The sequence below is a fragment of the Desmodus rotundus genome, chromosome Y (genome assembly GCF_022682495.2).
Source record: "Desmodus rotundus isolate HL8 chromosome Y, HLdesRot8A.1, whole genome shotgun sequence".
NCBI lineage: Eukaryota > Metazoa > Chordata > Mammalia > Chiroptera > Phyllostomidae > Desmodus > Desmodus rotundus.
The window spans coordinates 5,641,262-5,657,109 of NC_092332.1; the positions used below are offsets into that span (position 1 = coordinate 5,641,262).

At 43.5% G+C, this 15,848-nt stretch overlaps 1 protein-coding gene and 1 pseudogene across 1 annotated transcript; one reads left to right on the forward strand and one right to left on the reverse strand.

Moving 5' to 3' along the window:
- Positions 1–3,958: 3,958 nt before the first annotated feature.
- On the reverse strand, positions 3,959–9,597 carry LOC139440612 (histone-lysine N-methyltransferase PRDM7-like; annotated as a pseudogene).
- A 56-nt stretch (positions 9,598–9,653) lies between these two features.
- LOC139440599 (ubiquitin-conjugating enzyme E2-17 kDa-like) lies at positions 9,654–15,288 on the forward strand. Its single transcript, XM_071220431.1, has 2 exons — positions 9,654–9,669; positions 14,870–15,288. Exons 1-2 carry the CDS (start codon positions 9,654–9,656, stop codon positions 15,286–15,288), a joined length of 435 nt encoding a protein of 144 aa, XP_071076532.1.
- The last annotated feature ends 560 nt before the right edge of the window (positions 15,289–15,848 follow it).

A 15,848-nucleotide genomic window follows, 5' to 3' on the forward strand; every position in this document is an offset into this window, starting at 1 on the left:
AGCAGCTTCTGTAGCGCACTTGCCTTGTTCCTGTGACCCAGGGAGTTTAATATACCACTGACACGATGTCACAACTTTTAATTATTGTATATTGTAGCTTTAATGTCTTGTTTGCAATGTGAAGTCTGATGGGTCAACACACATGCTTCGAGCAGAGAAGATATGCCCAACCTTGGTCATTCCCGGCCTCCCATTCTTAGACAATGTCCACAATGGCCCAGGAACACAGAATTCTCATGGGCCCAATGGGTGGGAGTCTCCCAGGCAGACTCAAGTGAGGACAGGGTGCAATCTATCTCTGTGTAAGCAAGGGTGCAGACAGAACCCTGAAGTCACACTTTCGTCAGGAACAGAACTGAGTCCAATACAAGCAGAGGCAAACACAGTCAGTGAGGGCCCCTGTCGTATCCTGTTTGGCATGTGGGAGACCTAAGCATGCCCCAGCCTGCTTCTGCTCCTGTGGGTTCACAATAGGGGGAAACCCAAACTCCATGACCTGGAATGATGACCTTTCTGTACCTCTTCCAGTGCCAGGCTTGTGAAGAGCAACTACATGAATGGTGTGGATTTCCATAGTAAATAGCACCCACTATTTTCAATTTTATTCATGCTTTTCTTTGAAATATTGTGTCTCTTGAGTTTTTCTTTCCTTCCCTGCACAGCTCCTCCCCTGATAGAACCCCACAACTTTCAGTGTACTGTGGATGCAGAATGGTCCATGGCAGAGGGTCAGAGTCCTGGTGTAATGCTGGCAGATGGTCTGGGGCTGAAATCCAGTGTGTTCATAACCCACACCTTCCACCAGGAGTGAGCTGGAGGTATCCTAGCAGGCTGAGCGATGCGAGATGCATAGAAAGAGGTCTGTTTCTTCTCTCACTGTCCACAAACCACATCGCTAGCATTGCTGCCAGCCTCCAAGGTGTCACCAAATCTAGCTCCTGTCACTGCTGCCCTGTACAGAGCCTCTGGACTGGTACCCTCAGGCCTTTTGAGTACCACTGTTTCACAAAATACTGCTGACCTATGTGGTGAAAATTGTGTGCTGCTCCCCAGGCCAATTCATACCACACGTGTTTGAACCCAAGTTTGGACCCAAGGAGGAACACACCTAGGCACACAATAATTACATTACCCTAGATTAAAGATAAGGACAGAATCCTAAAAGCAGGAAGAGAAAAGGAGTCAGTTACTTACAAAGTAGTTCCCATAAGACTGTCAGCTGATTTCTCAAAAGAGAACTTACAGGCAAGAAGGGGCTAGAAAGAAATATTCAAAGTCATGAAAGGCAAGGACCTACATCCAAGATAACTTTATCCAGCAAATCTTTCATTCAGCCTGGGAGGGCAGATAAAGTGCTTCCCAGATAAGGTCAAGTTAAAGGCACGTTCATCATCACCAAGCCTTTGTTACATGAAATGTTAAAGGGATTTACCTAACAAAAAGAAGAATATAAAATATACAAACAGTACAATGATGACAAACTTACAACGATCAACAGTCAAACCTAAAAACAAAACCAAAACCAAACTAAGGAAACAAATAGAATAGGAACAAATTAACAGAAATGGAGATCACATGGAGAGTTAGCAGTGGTGAAGAAGAGGGAGGAATGGGGAAAAAGGTACATGGGATAAGCAGCATAAGTAGTAGGTACAAAATACGGTAGGGTTAAAAATATTATAGGGAATGTAGAAACCAAAGAACTTATATGTATGAACCAAGGACATGAATTAATGCAGGTGGGGAATGTGGGTGGTTGGGGTATGAAGGGAAGAGGGGGATTAAGGGGAGCAATGGGGCAGGTATAATAGCATAATCAATAAAATATATTGAAAAAGAAAATATATTCGAGAACCAAGATGGCGGCATAGGTAGACACACTGCGCCTCCTTGCACAACCAGAACTGACAGAAAATCGAACGGCAAGGAAGTCCGATGCCAAGGGGATAAAAATTAAACATTCATCCAGACCAGTAGGAGGGACAGAGATGGCCAGCTGGGGCGGAGAGGACTCGTGTTGCTGTGGTGGGACCAAGACTGGCGGAGTGTTGCACGAACTGAGCAGGCAGTCTGACCACTAGCAGATGCTATGGCCCCACATTCGCGCAGATAAACTGAGAGGGCTGGACTCAGAGTGGCGGAGAATGGGGTAGGCAGTGTGGTGGGTAGCACCCCACATTTGTGCATAGATAAACCGGGATGAATGGCGGGGAGCAAAGCATACCACACAACCTAGGGCTCCAGTGCTGGGAAACAAAGCCTCAAACCTCTGATTGAAAACACCTGTGGGGGTTGAGGCGGCAGCAGGAGAAACTCCCAGCCTCACAGAAGAGTTTGTTGGAGAGGCCCACAGGGGCCTAGAGCGTGCACAAGCCCACCCACTCGGGAACCAGCACCAGAGGGGCCAAATTTGATTGTGGGTAGTGGAGGGAGTGACTGCAATCTGGTGGAGAGTGGAGCAGGTTCCATTGATCCCTCTCGGCACCCTCCCCCCCAACGTACAGCATCACAACAGTGACCAGTGTTACCCCGCCCCAGTGAACACCTAAGACTCTGCCCCTTTATGTAACAGAAGTGCCAAGACCAAAAAAAAAAAAAAAAAAAGGCCCAAATGACAGAACACTTCAAAGCTCCAGAAATAATTCAACTAAGCAGTGAACAGCTATCAGATGCACAGTTCAAAATGCTGGTAATAAGGACGCTCACAGAATTGGTTGAATTTGGTCAAAAACTAGATGAAAAAATGAAGGCTATGCTAAGAGAGACAAAGGAAAATGTACAGGGAACCAATAGTGATGCAAAGGAAACTGGGACTCTCAAATCAATGGTGTAGACCAGAAGGAAGAAAGAAATCCAACCAGAAAAGAATGAAGAAACAAGAATTCAGAAAAGTGAGGAGAGGCTTAGGAACCTCCAGGACATCTTTAAATGTTCCAGCATCCGCATTACAGGGGTACCAGAAGGAGAAGAGGAAGAACAAAAAGTTGAAAACTTATTTGAACAAATAATGAAGGAGAACTTCCCTCATCTAGCAAACAAAATAGACTTCCAGGAAGTCCAGGAAGCTCAGAGAGTCCCAAAGAAGCTGGGCCCAAGGAGGAACACACCAAGGCACATCATAATTACATTACCCAAGATTAAACATAAGGAGAGAATCTTAGAAGCAGCAAGAGAAAAGGACACAGTTACCTACAAAGGAGTTCCCATAAGACTGTTAGCTGATTTCTCAAAAGAGACCTTACAGGCAAGAAGGGGCTAGAAAGAAGTATTCCAAGTCATGAAAGGCAACGGCCCACATCCAAGATTACTGTATCCAGCAAAGCTATCATTTAGAATGGAAGGGAAGATAAAGTGCTTCTCAGATAAGGTCAAGTTAAAGAAGTTCATCATCACCAAGCCCTTATTATATGAAATGTTAAAGGGACTTATCTAAGAAAAAGAAGATAAAAATAGGAACAGTAAAAATGACAGCAAACTCACAGTTATTAACAACCACACCTAAAACAAAAACAAAAGCAAACTAAGCAAACAACTAGAATAGAACCACAGAAATGGAGATCACATGGAGGGTTATCAATAGGGGAGCAGGAGTGGGATAGAGGGAGCAAAGGTACAGAGAAGAAGTAGCATAAATGATAGGTGGAAAATAGACAGGGGGAGGGTAAAAATAGTGTAGGAAATGTAGAAGCCAAAGAACTTATAAGTATGACCCATGGACATGAACTATAGGGGGGGAATGTGGGAGGGCAGGGGTGGGGAGGATGGAGTGGAGTGCATGGGGGGGAATAGGACAACTGTAATAGCATAATCAAAAAATATATTAAAAAAAGAAAATATCTTAAAATTTAGAACAAAAATAAAACACAAAAATTTTTCCTAAGATGTAAAAGCATGTAAAATAAATCCTTGATTTCTGAAGCATCCAATTTGAAACTTTACTTGCACGTTGGATTTTACACTACTTAAGGGCTGGACCATGAAACTTGCAAAGTAGATATCTGTCTTTCTTTTTCATTTCTAAAAAGAACAGTGGTGTCCCTCCTCTCTCATCCATTAGCACCATTTTCAACTCACCACCACACTTGATGCCCAGCTGTGGGCATACTCGTCCCCATACCAGACTAGCAGCTCACAGCCTGGCCTGATGACCTGGCAGCTTCTATAGAAAACCTGCCTGTGATACTGTAAGACCACCCAGTTATGCTCTTCATCATGCTGGGCAGTTCACATGCCTGGGATTGAGGCAGATGAAGGGAAGGAAACCCACAGCAATGAGTTCCCACTGCCTGTCACATCCATGTCTAGCTCCTCAGGGACACTTCAGGCTCTCAGGCTCTGATTTCCCCCTCTCCCCCAGTGCTCCTGAGGAGCCATCTGCTCAGTGTCTGGGCCTCTGCCAGAATGTCATGAGAATGCCTGTCTCCAAGTCCTTTTTATAGTGCTCATCCTGCTGAATATCATTTTCTTTTTAAAAACTCTTTTAATTTTATTTTTTAACTTCTTTCTTTTATTGTTGCTCATACACAGTTGTATCCAGTTTCCCTCCACCACTTCCCTCCACCCCAGGCATTTCTATGCCCTACCCTTAACCCTACCTTTGGCTTTGGCTTTTACCCCTACCTTTGGCTTTGTTCATGGGTCCTTTATAGCTATTCCTTGACAACACTTACCCTTCTTTCACTCATTATTGGCCTACTCCCTCCTCACTGGTCACCATTAGTCTGCTCTTTATTTCAATTCTCTGATTATATTTTTCTTGTTTGTTTATTTTGTTGATTAGGTTGCACTTATAGATGAGATCATGCCTATCTTGTTACTTAGCATAATGCTCTCTAGTTCCATCTATGCTGTCACAAAGGACAGGAGCACCTTCTTTGTGTCTACTGCATAGTATTCCACTGTGTAAATGTTCTGTGCTTTCTTGATCCACTCATATATGCTATTTTTAAATGTGCTTTTCTCTAAAGTTCTCTTGATAGAAAGGAGCACTGTGTGGAGAACAAAGAAGCATGGAAGTTTGAGGGTGACCATTGAGGGAGCATGTTTAAAAGAGAAAGACATGTAATACAGTGGGGAACAAGAGTCCTCTCTGGCACCTGGATACTGAAAGACCTTACCTCATCCAGTTGGAATAGAGTTTGCCCTTTCTATTTACATACTTATAGCATTTTCTCCCTTTGGTGATCTGCATTGCAGAAAAGAAGTTAAAGGTCTTTTTCTTAATTCTTTGGTGGGGAGGTAACAATCAGAAGAATTATTTTTATCTACTGATATTAAAGCTCTTCCAGCCTGAATGGGAATTCAACTGCCAACTGTGACCACTTGATATTTTTCTGGCTTACCATCATTACATCCCAGTCTCGGTCAATCAGGAGCCATACAAGGGAGGAGCTACTCCTTTATGTCTGTACATGTTTACCCTCTCTTACCCTCTGATCCTTAAAAGGAGCTCCATGTTCATGCAAAATCCACTCAGTACACAGTGCTGACCATATTATCCGTATCCTTGTCTAGCATGTGGACCTCCTGAGGTCCCTCCAGGCCATGGTGAGGTTGTGGGAAACCACAGACCTGAGTACAAGGTAAATGTTTCTCACCACCGAGGCATATGCATGGGTGGTGAGAAGTTCTTGGATGCCTCTTCATCTTGTGTGATCTGGCCCTCACAAGGGCCAAAGCAGAGACTAAATGGCAGAGCAGATGCCCCACTCCACTCCAAGCCCAGCCTCAGGGATGCCCATGTTCTGATTCTCAACCCAGGGGACAGAAAGAGAGTTGCAAGTTTGAGATGCCTTTTGTCCACTGCACTGTCTTTTATAAATAAAGGGGGCCTGTGCACAGGACAGCCATCAATTCAGATGTCTGTATACTTGTCACAATCTGCAGGTGAGAGGAGGAAGGGATAGGAAGGGTATAGGACAGTTTCCTGAACGTGAAGAGCTTCAGAGAGAGCCCAAGCATTTATGTCATTGAATCTCCATCCCATACTCTGGGTCACCAGAGGAAGGGAGTGATTTAGGGACCAAATGACTACATGAAATTGTATGTATCAATACATAGCATGCTACTTGTGAGGGTCACTTACAGGGGTAGTCATCATCCTGGGGCTCACTGACTTCTGGTACACATGTCCCTTTCCTTCTCAGGGGCTATACATCTTCACATCAATCTCATTTCTCCTGAGCCTAAGTTGGAGGAGAGCAGAAGAATGAGGTATGCAGGGTCTGGAGTTAAAGACTGTTTTGTCAGAAAATACACAATGTCCTTCCATCAAATTTTCCTATGTCCTTCATCCTCTGGCATTTTCCTCAATTAACTATTACTTTAGAGAGGTTAATAGTCCACACTGAATGCAGATACATGACTCAATTTTCATGTCTAGAATTTCCTATTATGTGGTTTAACTTCCCAACATTTACTCATTCATAAAATACTCATTGAGGGCACATTATATGTGTTAGCCACTAAGAAAAGGCCTGTGTATACAACACCACAAGAGTATGGAGTTCATATTATGCATGAATTTATTGGACAATTGAATGTTTCAGTTGTTTTAAATTTAATTTAATGCTTTCAAGCCATATATAACCTATGTGTTCTTACCTTCACTTTACACATTTAAAGAAAATTTACAAGGTTTCCCCAATGTTAACTTCAGATCCAGGTTCATCCAGATGAAATCCAGGCCATTTCAAAGTGCACTCCCCACACCTGAGCAATATTTACCTGGTGTTCTAGAGGAGCTGTAGTGTTCAAATTAATCTTACCCAATTCTTGTCTACAGTGCTCTCCAGAGGTTCTTACTTCCCTGGGAGGGAATACTGGTTTCTGGCCATGATCTGCATCAATCTCAGTCAGAAAATTTCCTCTTCTGGAGAATTCCTTCAATTGCATTCATTATTAAGTGGAGTCCTGGACATTGCCTTCAGTGTTAAAGTCACATAACAAAAGGTCACATTCACTTATTTAATTCTTTAGGGCTTCTGATATATTTTCACAGGCATGGCTTTGATTACTACTTCAACAACTCTTGGAAATACCCGAAGAGTATGAATATTAGAGGGAAAGGGTAGGATCCATATACACCCTAAACTCAAGACTAAAATCCCTGCCTTTAGGAACTTCTGTTTCAAGTTTCTCTGTAATGAGAGTGAGGGTATTGGGGCAAGAATAAAGACATAGCTACCAGAAACATATCTAGACAATAAAGAAAAAGATGCTACAATTTTCAAATTGTTGTATCTTTGAGAGAATATTTGCACTTGGAATAGATTGATCCCATCACCTCTATTTAAATAAGGTTATACCAATAACTAGATCTCTTTAGTTTCCTGATCTATATACCATAATAACCGTTCATGTTATGGTGAATAAGAAATATAACTATGTTCAGCAAAGCATTTTTTGAGCTATAGAACAGTCTGAATGTGAGATTATGGTCCTGCTATCAATTTGCCCCTCAGCTGCTTTGATATTGGACATCTCATGAAAAATTATCTTCAGTGCCCACTGAACTATTCTAGTTTAATTTGTAATTGTGAAAGCATTCATTCAGCAAATGTCAGGGGCCTCCTCAAGGGCCCTGGGACTTCTGAGAACAGGGTATGGACCAGCCTCTCAAACAACTCATAGAATGTAGAGGCAGACAACTGGCTCAAACAACTGCTTCCAAAAACGATGAGAGTCACCTATTTAGTGCCCAGAGAAGGAAGCTAATCGATGGACATTTGAAGTCAGACCCAGTTTGATGAGTTTGTGTTGAGTGGTTCATAACCTATATGGAGTTCTTAAGTCACCATGTCACTTGCTGTTTTTCAAACATGAAACCTGGAGCTCCTCAGGGATGAGAGATGCTTTCTTAGTGTGGGATGTGCTCATGCTGGGGAGCCTATATCCTCCCTCATATGAGACCATGTACTGAAAAAAAAAAATGCCTATAGAGCAATAAGCTTCCCTTAGTCAGAAGGTCTCAGTGCCTCTCTCACTTCACTGTAGAAGAAAATAACTGCAGTTGAAATCATCAATCAGATGAATGATGTAGTGATATACAGACAAGACAGCATAAGAGGAACAATGGATTAGATTGCACTACTACTGATACAGTGATCTTATACATACAATCAAACATTTCTGTATTTCTGAATCTCCCTGCATTTTCCTACTCTTACCTGCATTTGTATCCATGGGGAAGATTTTTTTCTCAATGGGATTTCAGAAATACTCACCCTCTGTTGCCTTCTGAAGTTATAACATTTCACTACAAGATGAAGAGAAATCAGTGTTTTGGTTGGTAAATGTTTTCAAAATTTGGAGATGGTGATTAGGCACACAGATTTCTGAAACAGAGAAGCATCCAAAAGGTGATTGGAAACTGTTTTATGAGCTATCATGATGGCCTATGCTTCTCCTAGGGGCTACATCTAATATTCATAGAATGTTTTTTAAAAATTAGACAAAGCATTGCTGGGGCCCAATCCTGTGTTCATAATTTAAGTGCCACATTTATTAAAAATAATTTGGCTTTTAATGAAAAAAGTTTAATAAAGGTCATATAACCATGTCAAAACTCCACTTTTTTTAATATGACCCCTTCTCCTTTCTGTCATCTTCATTTCAACTGGCTTCATCCAGGCTACTAGTCCCATGACCACTTTGCCTCCTTTGTTTCCTATCTTTCCATACTTCATTAACCATTAGATTAAGACTATCCTTCCACACCCTTCCTTAATCATTAGAGTCTGGTCACCATATAATCCTAGGAACAGAGTCTCAGTTCTGTTGACCACAGAAGCAGAATTTCCAACACGTTAAAGATAACTCCTGGCTTCAACTATGTTTCAACCCCAGACCCATGAAAATGTACCAAACCTCCCTACCACACACTCACAAAACTAGGGAGGATGAAGTCGTGTCTGACACCAGGAACGAATACAAAGATCCATTGCTCCAACCCTGACCTACAACCTCAACTGCCTTAATCACCATGATTAATAATAATGTTTCCCACCTGCCTACATACAGGTCATTGGTCAGTCAGATCTTAAAGCAATGGCCAGCTGCCAGACCTACTCCATTCTCTCAAGATGACAGCTATTCTGAATTAGTTATTATTCACCTTTATGTTTTATATGTTTACTGCATATTAATGTATGTATCAACATACAAAATTGTTACAGATTTGAAAAGTTTGTTTGAATAGCCCCTTCCTATACATCACACTGTTTCTCTTCTTGTTTTCTGAACAAGCAAACAATTTCCTTGTCAACTCCTGAGATGCAGCCAGACCTAAATCTGATTTCTCCAGCCCCACATCTTTCTACCTTGGAGTCCCTTCTACATCAGAATCCTCAGTATTCTCTATCTGGGGCTCATGGCCTGCCTTAGGTGACACATGAATATGGTTGAGGAGCTTGAGGGAGGATGATATACCACAAAGCCATTAGTGTAGGCAGTTAGTGCAACCTAGGCAAAAGCCAGTCTAGTTGGCTGTCATGTTTACCAGGGTCCTCCACTCCAGCACCTCCCATTACCTGGGCTGACAAGCCCAGGGTAATTCCTCTTAACATTCCTGTACTGGCTTTTCTCTGAGTCTTCCATTGCTCCCTACTCTTCCCTGGTGAAGTAGAAGAAATGTACTTGAAAGTATCTTTGGCATGGAGAACATAATAGGTTGCGTCAGTAACTCAGTGATGCCAGTGAGAACCTGGAAAGGGCCTTCTCTTTCCCCTCTGTTCAGGGAGGAGCTGTAGCCTCTGGTGGTCTCTGCTTCATGAATATGAAGATCTCTGTCTCTCCTGTTGTATCCTGGTTCCCTCACTCACCCAGAGACGTCTCCCACTTCCCTGACACTGAAATGTGACACCAAGACCTAATATTCCCATGCAAGTGTTCCCAGAGGGCCACCCTGTGATATGGGTGCTTGTGAGGCTTTGGGGAAGCTCTGCCACCATCCTTGTCCCTTGTCCCATCCCTGGTCCCTGAGAACACTCTATGCCTTCTCCCAGCTGCCCCCAAACCAGACTGTGATGCAATATCCTATTCAAGTGATAACCCAATGCAGTATGCACATATGCACACAGGACACACTGCTGGTCCAGCATCTGCAGACATCTGGGCAGCTCTGTCAGCAGCTCTGTCTAGCCATCCCAGTAGTGTTCCTGGTTCTGAGAACACTCTAGGACTTTCCCATTTCCATGACACTGCCCAGCAATTCTGGGTCCTCCCCTTCCCACTAGCACTCTGCAAGTGCAAAGAGAGTGCCACCCTGGAGACTGGAGCAGCTCCGTCACCAGCTCTGGTTCTTCTGGTGCTGTGCCTTGATATTCCTTCACATTCCTCTGTTTTTCCTCCCAGCTAGCCTGACATCAGTCTTGCGATACCTAGTTCTGTTATACTTCCTGTGAATCCTGAATGTATCCAGAGAAAAGGGAAGGCAGGGAATAAGAGATGGAGACCTCTTACTCATGTAAGGGAGGAATATGGATCAGTTACCTCTCTTATGCCTCTATCCAGAGACCTGGGCTATTACCCAGGCAAGTGCCCTAACCAATAATCAAACACACATATTTCAAGTTCACAGTATGATAGCCAAGCCACTGAGGCACACCAGTCAGGGCCAGAGAACAGTACCTTACAATGGAGTGAGTATTCTGGGTACTTCATTTGGGTTTGGTCTTGCTGGGATGGCTGGGTTTTGCATGTGTTTTGTGGAAGAGATGAGCCTGATGAGCCTGCAGATGAAGTCCCCCATCCTCCCACATCACTGAGCATGTGAGAAAAATCCATTTTCTTTCTCTCCATCCTTTGCCTCTAAAATTTGTCTTTTGATGGTGGTGGGCAACTGAATCCCACTTTAGTTTGGTTACAGGACTGTAACATGAGAGTTGTTTAGCTTTTGGTAAACTGCCCAGCTGTCATTCAAAGTGGCTGTGTATTCCACTAGTAATGAATGAGGTTTTGTGTAGTTTCCTACCTTCCAAAATAGATGTTGTCCCTTTTTAATGTTCAGCAGATCTAATGGAAGTGCAGTGCTGTCTCACTGTTGTTTTAATTAGTAATTCATAACTATATATAGTGTTAACCCATTTAGGTAAACTTATTTGCTATCTACTGCTGACATAAGAACCATCCAAACTCGTATAAATTTTTAGCAGTTTATCTGATGACCTTGATTTGCGATGAAGATTTCAAATGATCCAGAGACTATTAGTTTTGCATTTCTTTTATGCGTTTAAAATAAAGGAACAAACTTTAGGAAGGTTACATGAGGGTGGGAGAGAGCAAGGCTAATATTTGTATTGTGGTATCTCACTTTAGGTAGACAGATCTGCCAAGAGGTCTTTCAGAGGTTTGTTGATGCAGAGGCATAGAAATAATGCATAGAGCTTGTTTAAGGTGAAGATAAGCCTTTTCCTAAAGAAGTGATATGCCTAGGGTATGACTAACCTCCCTGGCCTACTCAATTAGGCATTTCTAATTTAATCACCTTCCATATATTCCCCTTTTGTTTGCGCACACTGTAAAAGTAATCCTCCTTGGCTATATGTCTGTTCATATCTTTACCCATATTTAATGGGGTTCTTTGTTTTAGAGGCCTTATGTGTATTTTGAGCACAGAGCTTCTATCAAATATGTTTTGCAAAAAAAATTCTCCCAATTTGAGGTTTGTGACTTGTCTTTTTATTATCTGAACAAGTTGATTTACAGAGCACCTTTTCCATTTATGATGGATGTGTTATTAATGTATTTCTTCATTAACCTTCAGGTCCACAACTATGCCTGGCTCCTGGCTGCTTTCCATTGAACCAGGCCACTAACATCTGAAGTAATGGATGAGGGAGTGTTCCTGCCCCTGAAGAGGGTTGAGGCCAGACAAAGGTGTGAGCCAGGTCTGGACTTGATGCAAACTGCTTCCTGAGAGCTGAGGTGAGGGGGTGGGCCAGGCTCAGCTGCTCTGGTCACATGGGAGTCAGGCAACCAGCTGGGCAAGCAGTGAACCCCCCAGAAAGCAGTAGGGCTGGGTCATGAGATGTATGCAAGACCAAATGTCAGGTGAGTGATAGGGCCCAAGGAAAAAATAGGTGAGCTTTGTGGCAACCCTTGGAGTGAGTAGCAGTGGGGAGTAGCTACAGCCAGCCTATGAGGACCAGAAGAGTGCCCACCTGTTCCTGGAGTACACATCTCAGGTCCTAATTTAAGAGAGCTGTTCTCATGAGACCACTTTTTGTGAATATATCATCTAGGCTGGACACCAGATTCAGGAGTATACTACTTCTGGTGACAGTTTACTAGAACCTTTCTAGATCCAACTTCACAGGCTCTCAAAAGGCAGACCTGAGTCTAAGCTTGGGTCTTTCAGCAATGAATGTTATAAGCTATAAAAATGAGAAATTTTACAAATGACAAATCAAAGACCATAGGGGTTGATTCCACGTGGGAAAGAACTTATCTGTAAATGGTGACTCAGAATCACATACATTCTAGATGCCCAAAACTGCGGAGTTCCCTCTGTCAAAACTGCTGTGATTGCACATGCAGACGTGCAAATGAGAAAAGCAGCCACTTTGAACATTTTCCCCCTCTCACTGACCAGAGGCCAGGCTGGGAGAGCAATGAAAAGGCTTCTGTTGTCACCACAACATTCTAGATTATTAATTTTGTAACACAGTTTTTACAATAAAAATAGCTGTGTTTGTTCCAGCTTATTTAAACACTAAAGAAAATAAAGTTAATGCAGAATCTTACCTGAAGAATTGTTCATTGTTACAATCTTAAGCACCTACCCTTCCAGACATTCATTACCTGTACATTTTCTTTCTTCTACTTTTTTTGGATTTAATTGATTATGGTAGAGTCTTAAGATGAGTGCAACACTTGTCAATTTTAGCTTTTCTTTTTTCCTAATATGTACACTTAAGATTGCACATTTCCTTATTAGTTTTGGTATGTCATATTTTAATCATCATTCAGTTCCAGTTATTTCCTAACTCCAATTGTGATATATTTGGAGGTTATTTTATATATATATATAATTTCTAATTTTAATTTTTCATTGTTATTCAATTACAGTTGTGTGCCTTTTCTCCCCATCCCTCCACCCCAACCCAGCCAAACCCCCCTCCCTCCCCCACCTCCACCCTCCCCCTGGATTTGGTCCATGTGTCCTTTATAGTAGTTCCTGTAATCCCCTCTTCTCGCTGACCCCTCCCCACTCCCCCCTGACCATTGTTAGATTGCTCTTAACTTCAATGTCTCTGGATATACTCTGGTTTCTCTTCAGATCGCATAACGTGCCATTTTAATGACGTAAATACATGTAAATGAAATTTCCGCTTCCTCCATCAGACCATGAATGCCTTTAAGTCAGAGATCATATTATATTTGTCTTTGCACCTAACATAGATCCTAGCTCACCATGTTCAGTAAATTAGTGATGATCGTTACAGGAAGTAAATGCATCTAAATCTCATGCTCCTGCGAGTGCTGGGACCAAGAGTAAAAATAATTGAGCCCTCCGGCCCTTTTCAACACATTATGTAGGTTGAAAAAAATTCAACCTATGACATTGGATTGAAATAAATTTCCCAAAGAATACAATGAAACTCGAAATGTGTGCAGAAATACAGACATGGCTTGACAGTGGGTAACTAAGTAGATTAATGGTGTGTGTAGAAGCTTCTGGTCATTTTGAACATCTACTGGTGGAGCTAATGTTCAAAATGAACCTACTCTTCTGTGCCCTGGTCATTTCACACTGCAATCAGCAGCACAGAATGGGGTAAATATGGTGAGAATCTTGAGGAGAGCGGCCAGAATACATTGCCCTTCAATACACTCTGAAACTTATTGTTTTCTCGTTAAATCTCACCCCTATGCACATGTCATGTGTGAGGAACAAGCACTTGATTCTGATCACAAACTCCTAAAATATCTCCTAGGAGCTGGCGTTAGGTCCTGCACTTCCACATCGGAAAGCGGTTTTCATAGGAGAAAACCCACCAGCAGTGTGACCAGGAGCAGAAAAGGCAGACAAGATTGTAGTGCTTTTCCAATGTATTCCTCTTCTCATGGTAAAATATCCCAGGGGCTCCCTTTCTTGTTGTGCTTCCTTATTCTTTACAGAGGATTAGAACCATTTTTTTTTCACACAAGTTCAATATTTATTTGTTTGTTTGTTTGTTTACTTATTTTATGGACAGCTCTAATATGTTGCTATACTAGTATTACTATAGAATTATTGTTATAGTAATGACTGCCTCTCATTTAGGCCCTCTGTCTCCCCTGGCCCGGCCCCCACTGACTTGCTGATGTCCTCAGCCAGCCCTTGTGACGTCACAGAGCATATTCCCTCCTCCAACGGGGCCGCAGGGTCGGTTGGGGCAGGCCGGTAGAAACGGTTGGGGCAGACCGTTAGGAGCGGCTGGTCCTGTCACCGGGAGACTGTGTGTCCAGGCAGGCAGCGCAGCCTTAGGCCTTAGGCTCTGAGCGGCAGACAGCAGTGGAGGAGGAAAAGATGGAAGAGCTAGGGATGCAGGAGCCAGAGGTGCAGCGGGAGGAGGTACAGGAGCCAAGGATTGAGGAGCCAGGGACCAGTGGCGCACAGGTGAGCAGTAGCCCCTCAGGTCCTGCTGGTTCAGGTGAGTCCCCAACTGTCCCTCGCCCCGCCCCCACCATACACTCCACAGCCCGGCTCCAGCTTCTCACCCACCGACCTGGGGTGGCTGCCCCTCTAACCCTGGTCCCCGTAAGCCACGCCCATCCTAACCCATGGTCCGCCCTGACCCGTGGTCCCCCCTTTGTCCCTGTCAGGATATCCAGGCCATCCCCGCTCCCTTGGACACGTCCACGGCTCTGAGGAGACTGCACAAAGAACTGACGGACATCAGGAACGACCCCCCGCCCATGTGCTCCGCGGGGCCGGTGGACGACGACATGTTCACGTGGAAGGGGACCATCATGGGTCCCCCGGACAGCCCCTACGAGGGAGGGGTGTTCTGCCTAAACATACAGTTCCCACGCAATTACCCCTTCAGGCCTCCGCTGATATACTTCACCACCCCCATCTACCACCCCAATATCAACCGAAAGGGATATATCTGTCTAGATATTTTCAGGTCCCAGTGGTCTCCTATAATGACCATATCCAAACTCTTGCTGTCCATCAGCTCCATGCTATGTGACCCCAACCCCAACAATGCCTTCGTTCCGTCCATTGCAAGAATGTACCTAAAGAACAGGGACACCTATGATACCATGGCCCGAGCTTGGACCAAGAAGTATGCCATGTGAGTGAGGGGCAAATGGTAACCCATCACCTCAATAAAACACCTGGCTGTTGAATGGGCTGTGCTTTGACTGCTTTCTTGGAGGCATCCTTTCCCCATCTTTCTGGGCACATGGTGAATACCTGCCACATCAGGGTGTGTGTGGAGGGCAGTGGGGACACACTGGGGGTGGGCCAAGGTCAGGGAATGGGGAGGCATGGGGGCTGGACACCTGCCACATCAGAGTGTGTTTGGAGGGGTGACGGGACCATCGGAGTTCTTTGGGGCCCCCCTTGTACCTAGTAAACTCTCAAATTTCTTGCATTTAATTGTTTCAAACTGAATTGACTGAGGCCCTACATCTTTTTTTCTCCTTACTTATGTGGGGGGATGTATTGCTCAAAGCATCATTAATCACAGCATTAAGTGAAAGCGCTCCCCCTTTAAATTATGTTCATATGCAGTTCCATTCCTTCACATTTCTAAAGCTATATAGCTTGAAGCCATGATTATCTGTAAAGATGTATAATTTTTGATATTTTTAACTGCTATGATGTAGACACATCCAATCTGCTTCTACTTTTC